The 12,008-nt window shown below is 35.0% G+C and overlaps 1 protein-coding gene across 7 annotated transcripts in view; it reads left to right on the top strand.

Annotated features, from left to right (window-relative positions):
• Positions 1-4,193, top strand: part of LOC107668658 (nucleolin-like) — a 9,853-nt gene extending 5,660 nt beyond the window's left edge. For 6 of the 7 annotated variants that reach the window (XM_016460607.1, XM_016460605.1, XM_016460602.1 and 3 more), the window contains 4 exons: positions 1,801-1,940; positions 2,035-2,161; positions 2,400-2,683; positions 3,560-4,193. In XM_016460607.1, the coding sequence (XP_016316093.1) occupies positions 1,801-1,940; positions 2,035-2,161; positions 2,400-2,683; positions 3,560-3,618 (610 nt within the window). In that variant the 3' untranslated portion in view covers positions 3,619-4,193. The remainder of the gene's footprint in view (positions 1-1,800; positions 1,941-2,034; positions 2,162-2,399; positions 2,684-3,559) is intronic. The other variant, XM_016460601.1, reaches the window with a different exon arrangement.
• The last annotated feature ends 7,815 nt before the right edge of the window (positions 4,194-12,008 follow it).

Here is a 12,008-nt window from a genome sequence, read left to right as displayed (position 1 = left end):
AGCTTTTTTTCTTCTGGGGCGAGTAAATAAAAAAAAAAAAAAAAACATTAAACGAAAGCATAAAATCCCGCTACTTGTTTGAGCCGCGCGATCCATTGAGAAGCTTTTAATTCGCCGCAGAGTGAATAAAGGTTTCTGTGAGATCTACTGAGAAGCTTTCAAATTCTGCACAGAATTCCGTTATAAACGGATCAAACAGCGCTGATGCAGAAAACCAGAAGCGGTAACGCTAACTGTAACCATGTTGTTGTGGCAGAAAGAGTCGAATGTTATTACATTATTCGTTTCCGGGTTTGTACAGCATTTTGAGAGAGAAATTCAAGCAATTTTCAATGACTTGCAAGCATTTCACACAACTGTTTCCAGCACTTTAAAGGACTTACAATTGGGGGATACATAAAGCGATTCTTCTTAAAGAGGCAAACAGACACAGGAAGTGGTTGTAATACTAAGTTCTTAGACATTGTTCAAATAAGTACAAGCTAGAAAGAGAAGGAATAAATAAAGAGAGAGAATTTTTTTTTATTTATTTTTTTTTTCTACATAAAAATTAGATTTGGCACGTTACTGTTGCTAATAAAATAATTTTGTAACAACACTTGTTGAAGCATTTGTCCTAAATGCCTGTTGTTGAATCAAGAAGATTTAAAATGTTTATTGTAAAAAAACAAAACTGAACTTTAGTTTTCTTTTCAATTTGTTCACTAAATGAACACCAGTAAGAATATTTGTTGACTCAAATGGTTTAATTAGTTTAGAATTGATTCAAATTGTCAGGTTCCATGATGTTATGGATTCATTTAGAATAATTCCAGTTGTTTGCATGAACTTGCAAAATCATTTAGAATTGATTCTAATTAAATCTAATGGTCAGATTCCAGGAAGTTATAGAATCATGTAAACTTGACAACCGTTTGTCTAAAGACATTTGTTCAAATGTTATTACATTATTCATTTCAGGGTTTGTACAGCCTTTTGAGAGAGAAATTCAAGCAATTTTCAATGACTTGCAAGCATTTCACACAACTGTTTCCAGCACTTTAAAGCTCCAAAATGATCCAATTTGAATGTTGTTTTTAATGGGATGACCAAAATATACTGTGGTGAACAAACACTTGTGTAAAATGTAAAAAAAATACATCAAATCACCATTATAACCTGTAGATGGCAGTAGAGGAGCACTTATAGGCTTAGTAGTCATTTATGCTTTTATTTTTTTAAATTATAAAATTATAAAATCACTAAAAATAAGAAATCTAATTTTTTTTTGTGGGTGTGTATGAAGAAGGCAAAGTGCTTTGAATTTGCGACTAAATCACACAATCGCTTAAGTTGTTGGTCAATTTAGAATAATTCCAGTTGTTTGCATGAACTTGCAAAATCATTTAGAATTGATTCTAATTAAATCTAATGGTCAGATTCCAGGAAGTTATAGAATCATGTAAACTTGACAACCGTTTGTCTAAAGACATTTGTTTACTTTTTTTTTTTTTTTGAATGATTTTTATTCTGACCGATATTTAAGGAATAGCATTTGACGGGCTGAATGAAGATGCAAAATCACTCTCTGCCAGTAGGTGGTGCTTGTGTAATCAAACTCGTTCCAAAAGAAACTAAAGTGTTCCTCGATTTTAAATTTGACACTGAATAATGTTCTGCTATTCTCTATCACTTGGCTAAATAGTATGTTCTTGAGCACCACTTAGGTGCTATTTTATGCAACTGCGGCAACCAAAAAGCGTGCATCTTATTGGTTGGTCAGTTTTCTTTTGCATTGTAATGGAATTGTTTTTTCCGTAGATACGCGTTTTTAGAGTTTGAGAACGTGGAGGATGCCAAGGAGGCGCTGGAGAACTGCAACAACACAGAAATCGAGGGCAGAAATATCAGATTAGAGTTCAGTCAGAATGACAGAGACCGAGGCGGAAGAGGAGGCTCTGGTTGGTAGAGCGCTCAATCAATCAAATCCCACTTGTTTTTTTTGTTTTTTTTAAACGAATGCTAGTTGCTAACTGCTTTCCACTCTGTTTGTAGGACCTACAAAAACCCTTTTTGTCAAAGGCCTGTCAGAAGATACCACAGATCAGTCTCTGAAAGAGGCTTTTGATGGATCCGTCAGCGCCAGAATCGTCACAGACAGAGACACCGGATCATCTAAAGGGTACAGCCGTGTTTGATACATAACGCGTTTCTTGCTTCTCATGAGTTCCTCTCTGTCAATCCAGTGGCGGTGTATGGATTCCCACGAGAAGTAGAGCGAAATTCACAGTTAAACAGGTGTTTCCACTATATTGGGACACACCCATGTCTGATGCTAGACATTCAAGCCGATTGATCCAGTAACTGCTGCTGCTTTTTTCCCTCTGAATGTTTGCTTAATACTGCGTCTCTTCCTTCAGGTTTGGTTTCGTAGACTTCGATAGCGAAGAAGACTGCAAGGCGGCCAAAGAAGCCATGGATGACGGAGAGATCGACGGAAACAGAGTCACTCTGGACTACGCGAAGCCCAAGGGCGAGGGTGGCCGAGGGGGCGGCAGAGGAGGCTTCGGGGGAGGCTTCGGAGGAGGTTTTGGAGGACGCGGCGGTGGACGAGGCGGTTTCGGAGGCCGAGGGGGCGGCAGGGGCGGCGGCTTCAGGGGAGGACGAGGAGGAAGAGGCGGCGGCTTCAGAGGAGGAAGAGGCGGTGGGTGTCAATCAATCTAGTGATGCGTTTATAGACCAAGTACATGATCGAATACTAGCGCACAATACTGCACTTATTTTTATTTAATTTAGTTGTATTAATAGTAATGGTAGAAATTTATTTATTGTACATCTACTTGAATCTAAATATTTTTGTAAATTTTATTGTCTATTCAGATTTGTCACCTAATTAAATCTAATTTTATTGACAACTAAATCTATGTAGGAATTTGAGAAGCCTAATTAAATCTAAATAAAATGAGATTCAATTGGACATACAAAATACAATTCTATTTCTATAAATAAAATCTATTTAAGTATTTTTGTCATCTAGTTAAATCTAATTTGCTTTGTCTAAATCTGCTTAATTTCTCAATCTATAGTTTTTATAGTTAAATCTAATATTTTAACTAAGTCAATGTAATTTATTATTACTGTATGGCTACTTGAACTTTTGTTTTCTATAAACGTAAAGCTTTGCCATCTAATTAAATCTAAATTAGTTTTTTTTTTTTAAATCAGTTTATTAACATTTATCTAAGTCTATATAGATCGTCTAAATCTATTTTAAATTGATATACCTGTAGTATTACTTGGATGAACAAAATATTTAAATGTTACACTTGAATAAAATTAGATTCAAGCCATTTAATCAGATAAGTGTAAATAAAATTATATGTAGTTTGTCTAAGTCTATTCTAATTAGATCTATTAATATTTATTTATTTTTTCCTACTACTTTTTGGGGAGGCTTTCCAGTCTGTTAGTGAATAAGAAAATGCTAGTCATTACTAATATGGCAGTATGCTATTTTGAACATTTTAACCTTTTAGGTTTTAATGGAGCTGTATGAATTTAAAAAAAGTTCTCTCTTCAGGTGGACGAGGTGGATTTGGAGACCGACCACAAGGGAAGAAGATCAAGTTTGATGATTAAGTCTGTAACTGAACTGTTTCCATTTGCTTAAATCCACATTGTCAGAGCATTTCTAGGACATTCCAGAAAGCATCAGTAACTGTACAGTGACCCCCGACCCCTCGCTCCCTTTTAACTGTGTGAGTTCTGAAACGTCCCAACCATCCGCGTGAAAATTTAAATGTGACTGTTGTAATTATGCTCTGCTGGTTTAGGTACATGTACATGCAACAGTTTTTCTTTTTTTCTTTTATGGTGTGCACCCCCCCCATCAATTTTATTTAAATCCTTTTTTCTTTTTAAGTTGGCTTTAGGTGAAAGTTTAATGTGCAGTGTACCTTTTTAATGTGCAAAGCATATTGTAACATATACATGGAATTGATGCCTATTTAGAGATGTAAATCTGGTTGAAATATTTGAATGGGATTAAGATGGATAACAAGTGTGTTGTAAGGCTAATGTCAAATTTATGAACTAAATTTGGCTTGTGACTTGAGGGTTTTGCACCCTTTTTTTTTTTTTTGTTGTTTGTTTTTCCCAGTTCAGATTTTTCATGATGTAAAGAACCATTTTGATTAAAATTGGTTTTTAAACTCTTTGGCTTGTTGTGATTTTGAATGTGTCATATTTCCTTAATGTGTTTTTGCAGTCCTACAGAAACTTGTTACGATTAAACATCTAAACTCCTTTTTAGATGTTTAATCGCTTTTCCTAAATTGAGTAGAATCTTTTACTAATTAACTGGAAGGAATCCATGAAAGTAACTTGTCAATTTGTCTATCACAGCAGTAACCAGAGCAGCGGTGTCTAAAATTGTTTGGCGTTACTCGTTTGGAAAAGCAGTTTGCTGGAGCTCCACATGTGATGTAGAAGATGAAATGGATATTGTGGGGGAAATTACAAATTATATCACTATTTGCTAATTTGTGGTCGTTTTATTCTTTCAGCTGTTTTAGTTGAATAATTCCCAGTTGTACTGATTTCTCATTTTAAATTGTTAGATTGTGACTTCCCCAAAAGTCTAAACTAAAACCAAGTCTAAAAAAAAAAAAAAAGTACAAACTTTATTAAACAAGAAAATACTACTTTTTACTTGTTTACACCACATGAAATGTATTCATCAAATTAAGTAAATAAATTCAAAGTGGCTAAAAATGTAATGAAACCACAGTACAATTTGTAAGAGCTCCGCACTTTTTTTTTTGTGTGATGTTAAAATGATTTCTATTTCTTCATCGTGGACCCTGATATTGACCGATGGCGTCACCTAGATAAATCTTAAATAAGTTAATGTTTGCTAGTTAATATGGGTTTACAGTAGCTGATTAAATTGTAGGCTAATTTATGGATATAGGATATTCAATGTCGATTGTGAATGACAAAAGCGAGCTTCAGAATTAAATTTTTATTTAGCTAAATTATATATACAGTACCTCACAAAAGTGAGTACGCCCCTCACATTTCAGCAACCATTTTATGTTGTCAGGAGACAATACTATAGAAATGAAAATTGGATGTACTTTAGAGTAGTCAATGTGCAGCTTGTATAGCAGTACAGATTTACTGTCCTCTAAAAATAACTCCACATCCAGCCATTATTGTCTAAATAACTGGCAACAAAAGTGAGTACACCCCTAAGTGAATGTCCAAAGTGTCAATATTTTGTGTGAGCACCATTGTTATCTAGCACTGCATTAATCCTCCTGGGCATGGAGTTCACCAGAGCTGCACAGGTTGGTGCTGGGATCCTCTTCCACTCCTCCATAATGTCATCACGGAGCTGCTGGATGTTAGACACATGGCGCTTCTCCACCTTCCGCTTGAGGATGCCCCACAGGTGCTCAATAGGGTTCAGGTCTGGAGACATACTTGGCCACTCCATCACCTTCAGCTTCCTCAGCAAGGCAGTTGTCATCTTGGTGGTGTTATCATGTTGGAAAACTGCCATTCTGACCAGTTTCTGGAGGGAAGGCATCATGTTCTGCTTCACAATGTACAGTACATAATGGAATCCATGTTTCCCTCAATGAACTGCAGCTCCCCAGTACCAGCAGCACTCGTGCAGCCCCAGATGATGCTACCACCACCATGCTTGACTGTAGGCAAACTCCTTCAGCTTTCTCAGCAAGGCAGTTGTCATCTTGGCGGTGTGTTTGGGGTCGTTATCATGTTGGAAAACTGCACATATGCATCATGTTCTGCTTCAGTATGTCACATACATGCTGGAATCCATGTTTCCCTCAATGAACCGCAGCTCCCCAGTACCAGCAGCACTCGTGCAGCCCCAGATGATGCTACCACCACCATGCTTGACTGTAGGCAAGACACAATTTCCTTGGTACTCCTCACCAGGGCGTCGCCACACATGCTGGACACCATTTGAGCCAAAAAAAGGACCAGCATAAACCAGCAAAGGACCAGCTTAAACCAGCATCCCAGCGTCAAAACATACCTAACCAGGCATATGCTGTTTTTTTCAACAGGGTTAGTGGAGATCAAATCCTCAGAGAGTTCTTTGCCATGAGCTCTAATGCAAGATACACAAATTTGTATGGTCCTGTCAAGCAGACAAAAACATGAACGTGATGAATAGGACGTGGCTTTGCATGGTTAAACAACATACAGCTGTTATCACTTAGTGCACCACTCGCTTTTGTTGCCAGCTATTTTGACAATAATGGCTGTATGTTGAGTTATTTTCAGAGGACAGTAAATCTGTACTGCTATACAAGCAGCACATTGACTACTCTAAAATATATCCAAGTTTAATTTATATAGTACTGTCCCTTGAGAAGATATACTAAAATGGTTGCTGAAAAGTGAGGGGTGTACTCACTACTGTATACATCCTGACAGATGGCGCTAATGCTTCTGTTGATGGAAGCACGGAAGGATATCGGCGCTGATATTAGCATTATGCTAGCACTTTTCTTTAGTTTATTTATTAATTTTTTTGCTCTGAGTAATAAGATGAAACATAAGATAACTGCGGTGTCTTAGTAAGCTTGTAATGGTCTTCTTACCCATAAGCACCTGCGGTAATGTCAGTAGATGACCGGATGATGGCAGACTCCCCAAGAAAGAAGACTGAAGTGCCTCGTGAGTCAAAAACAGCACGTGTTACATAAAGAGGGCTTGTTAAGATCTCAGCACGTTGTGTGAAAGGTAAAGGAACTGATTTCCACACAACTTACACGTTTATTAACCCAAACAAGCCGTTGTGATGTTGCACGTGGCATCCTCAGAAAAAAAGAAAAACGATGCTAGAGTTTTTAAACACTGAACACTTGTGAAATGGTGCCAATTTTCTTTAAATAAATACCTATTTTATACTCTTTTATCAAAAACAATAACGTTCAAACATTCTCAAGTGTCTTGAGTAAACTTTGGCGCTATATGTGTAATGGCGATATATCGCTTGGTTTTATAGTGTTAACTTTTGAAGCTCTGTTCAGTTCTTATGAATATTTATAAAAGCAAACTGCAAATATTGGTTCATAAATCATCGGCTGACATACCCTGTGGCGATGATACTCGATCATTTCCCACTTTGCGAATATAAGTCGTGTTTGACTGTTAAAAAGAGGATTTTCGACATTTCTGTGCATGAACAGGTCAGAAATCTGCACTGAGGATTTCCCCAGAGGCATCATTGTGAAACAAGTTTGTAGAGGCTCGGTGCGAGTAGTTTAACTAACCGCATTTCTACCCCTGGGGCCCGTTCTTCGTACGTCGCTAACTCAGTTAGCTGGATTTGATTGTTGATGATTTGGCTTGATCTTGGATAGTTTGGTTCTTCGAAGCTCATCCTGGACTTGCTGTCATGGCAACAGGCCCTTAAACTTAAACCTGCTCACAGGCCCTTAAACTTAAACCTGCTCGGGAGCGGCTTATTTCATGTAAACAGGATTAGATTGCATCTTTTTTAAGTGGAAATTATATTTAAAATCTATCCCAGCCACTGCTACTCTATTACAAGAGTACCCTACTGATCCGGGGACAATCATTTAAAATAATAATAATTAAAAAATTGAATTGAAAATAATATTATAACGTTGTGTAATCTATAATACTATAGACAGCCAGTTTTACTCATTGAAATATTTATTTGTGATAAAATAATAACTATAATTGTATTCGAGTCTTACACACATGCTGTACAGTTAATATAGAGTCGTGCATTAATTTGAGTGATGACAGATATTGTGGGAGTGGCTTGAAGGAGCGCAGACGCAGATAACATGATCTTGACCCTTAAGAAACGTTACTTAATGCTGTCACATAACAAATCTGCTTTGAAGATAAAAATTACATGAATGGCTAATTACAACATTGAAATAAAAATGTAAAGCTGTACAAATATTAGAAATCGTCAATCATGTAAAAAAAAAAATAGATGAAAACGGTGCACATTTCATTTAACTGTTATAACATTTATGTAGTTTTGTTCACTTGGCTGTTTCCTTATAAATGTCCAGAAATGTGTCAAGTTTTTTTTTTCCGTCAGGTGTCTTTTTTTAACCCTCTGGTGCTCTTCGGTCACTTTTGACTGAAAAAGTTTCTGTTTTGAATTTTTTTAAATCACAGCTTCATCGGAATGGTGCGAAACTTGGTGACTTTTATAGCATTTGGAAATGCGAGCACACAAATAAAAATTGAGGGCATGATTCGAGCAGACTTAGTGGTTGTATTCTGAGAATTTTTGTGTGTACAATCTACAAATCTGACACAATGCAGAAAAAAAGCACACGGCAATGACAGGGCGAAACTCTGAAACATCAAGAGTGCAAAACCAACACACACACTCACACACACACACACGCGCGTACACACACACACTATGAACTGGTGTGACTGTAACACAGCAGATATGTAAAATACATGCAATAATTCAACAATGCAGTAAAAAAGTGGACAGCAAGGAAGGGGTTACACTCTAAAACATCAAGAGTGCAAAACAGACACACTCTCTCAAACACACACTCACTTACACACACTCGCAGACACACACAAACATACATAATTATACACACTCAAATGAATTGGTATGGCTGTTAACATATAGCCAAAACGAGTCAGAAAACTGAAATAAGAGGTTGAAATCAGATCAAACCCAGAAGGATTAAGCTCTGATAAAAAATTTCTCTTCATTTTTGTTACATTTGTATAGAATTTTAATGTTTTGTGTAACAAAATGCTTTCTCTGTGTTTAGGTTTGACCAATAATAATTCAAAAACTGACGCTTCAAATCAACATGTCAAAAAACCTAAACCTTTACAAAAAGTTGTCTTTGAGAATGTCTAAATATATATCCAAACCCACAACTTAAAAATAAGTGTTTGTCTAAAAACAATTAGAGAATTTATAGGCCTTTTATATAGAGCTATATATGAATCTATGGGCTAAACCACGGAATTGCAGATGTTTTTTTAATTTTAATCCCACCAGATGGCACTAATCTGGCTTCAAAAATGGGATTTTAAAGGCATTGACTCTATTTTAACATGAAATACTGCATTCATTGAAAAGTAATATAAAAAAATATATATATTTAAAAATGTGTATTATTTTCAATGGGCAGAATCATAATTATTGCATAAATATTAATTAGTGCCATGAAATTATCTCAAAATACAAAATAAAAAATATTATTGAACAAAAATATATTACATTGATTTTACTGATTTGAAAACGTTACATTTCAGGTGTCCGGTCACTTTTGACCGTGAAGATCACAAGTGTGACTCCCAAATGAGGAGCACCAGAGGGTTAATTATATGAAGTCATTAGGTTGCTGTCTTGCCGCAGCCAATCGTTGCATTGCTGATCGTGGTTTCCAGTATCGATACATCTGCCCTTTACGGGAAACCTGAGAATGCGCAGTAATCTCAGACAACTTAATCCAGATATTTGAATCAAATCCGCAAATTCGTTTGAAGAACCAAATTAGCCAGAGATCAGTTATCACGATTAGAAGATCTGGCATCTTTCAAATCATCTCAGATGTATTAAGCGAGGTACGAAGAACGGGCCCCAGCTCTCTTCATTTGCTCTCACTAATAAACAGTCGGTGATCACAGCTGGGTATCAAAGCCTTTGAACCGCTGTTTTTTTTCTCTTTCAACACAAGATCCATCCAGATCTTTCTTGCTGACTGTTTTAGCTTCAAAAGTCTGCATGCTTCACACAGTCATTAAAATTAACGATGTGAAATAAGCTATCTGATAAATAAAAGATATAGTGCGGTTCAAAAGTTTAGGATCAGTAAGATGTTTTTAAATAAATAATAGCCTACTTTAAATCAGCAAGGGTGCATTAAATAGATCAAAAGTGACAGTAAAGACATTAAACATTACAAAAGATTTCAGTTTCAAATAAATGCTGTTCTCATGAAGTCATATAAAATGAATTGTGTCATGGTTTCCACAAAAAAAACAAAAAATGAAGTAGCACAATATTTGATAATGATATAAATGTTTCTTGAGCAGCAGATCAGCATATTAGAATGATTTCTGAAGATCATGTGACACTGAAGACTAGAGTAATGATGCTGGAAATCCAGCTGCGCATCACAGAAATAAATGACAGTTTATCATATGTTCAAATAGAAAACTGTTATTTTAAATTGTAATAATATATAAAGTTTTATAATGTATAATTTTTGTTTCTATAGTTTTGCTTAGTTTGTATAAATCACAATTAGCTCACCACTCAACATCACTCATGGTGATCGGTAAGTTTAATTTTAACTATATGAATAAATATATGAATTAAAAAAGATGAATCAGATTAATAAAAATGGACTGCAAAATAAAATAATTTAAAAATAAATAAATAAATAAAAATAATATAGATGTATCTATCAAAAACGGAGCAGCCATGATTCTGTAATCTATTCATTGGTAATAATAATAATAATAATAATAATAATACAGGGACTTTTTTGGACATCAGATATTTACAGACTTGGTTTTCTGTTTGCTTTGTGTTGTATAAGGCTTGCATTTATTTTATTTTTTTTCCTACTCTGACTCGTCAAAATGCCAAGTCTGCATATTTCGGCACATATGGCCAAAAGTATGTGGACACCTGAAGCCCACACCCATATTTTATTGAAAAATTTCAAAACCATCAGTATTAATAGGGAAATGCTCCTTCTTAACAGCGTATTGGATTTTGGAAAGGTTTTCGACTATATGTTGGAACTTGTAAGTCATCTCAAGAATGTTCAGGTCTGAGTTTTTCGTGCAAGCTAATAATTCCTTTTATTTATTTTTCAAATTTGTATTTTTTTTATGAGCATCACTTTGGGCCCTCTTCAAAATGTTGACAGGAATTTGAAAGCATGTTTCTCAAGAATGTCACTGCCATTTAAACATGCATTTTCTAGACTAGACCTGATAATTAACTTTACAGTAGAGTAGCACGGCTGATTATATCTCTTGAGATCTAGGCTAACTGATAAACTTGCACGGCTTCATTCATTGTGCTTATGAATGCACAGTCACGTGGACATGTGGCTTGAAGCTGTCGTGCATAACTTGATCTCTGTTTACGGAACTGCCATTCATAGAGGCTATATACAAGTCTACTGTAGTCAAATAAAGGATTGCTGAACCCTGGTGTCAAATGTCAAGATGCCTATCTTTCTCTATTGCAGTTTTTAGAATAACAGTTCACGCTGTTTTGTTCCTGTTGTTTAATTTCCCGTTTGCACGTTTGTTTTTCAGCAGCATTTTTACTTTAAACAAAGAAAAAACAAAGAACAATGAACAAGAAATCATATAGCCTACCGTTTGTATCACAAACGCATACACATACATTCAGCTTTATCAGGGATCTTCGTACTCAAGACAGTGTATATGATATTAACATGTATTCAAGACAACAGTATTTGATTTGAATCTACTTTAACACTGTGCTATTTAGTTACTTGGTTTAGTGCAGCCACGAATGCCTATTGAAATATCAAAGAAGAAAAAAAATGCAAATGAATAACACGGAAGATTGTGTGATTTATTTCAGAAGGTGGAAGTGTTTTGTATACATATTAAATATATTTGACATCCTATATGTCATATATTAATATATTTCAAAGATATTTGAATCATTGAAATGTATACACTTTGAAATTCACAAAATCAAAGCAGAGACAAAGTATTTTATATGTGAATTACATGTCTACTTAATGTTTCTAATATATATTTTGTTTATGCATATATATATATATATATATATATATATATATACATACACATAAAATTACATTTTTTTAAAATCAAACCTGTAATAAAATACTGTATATTTTGTCTGGAATATTATACGAACTTGTTGCATATTATATATATATATATATATATATATATATATATATATATATATATATATATATATATATATATATACTATA

The sequence above is a fragment of the Sinocyclocheilus anshuiensis genome, unplaced genomic scaffold, assembly GCF_001515605.1.
Source record: "Sinocyclocheilus anshuiensis isolate Anshui unplaced genomic scaffold, SAMN03320099.WGS_v1.1 scaffold60, whole genome shotgun sequence".
Taxonomy (NCBI): Eukaryota; Metazoa; Chordata; class Actinopteri; order Cypriniformes; family Cyprinidae; genus Sinocyclocheilus; species Sinocyclocheilus anshuiensis.
The sequence above is the reverse complement of the archived record's forward strand: the minus strand, read 5'-3'. Positions and strand labels throughout refer to the sequence as shown.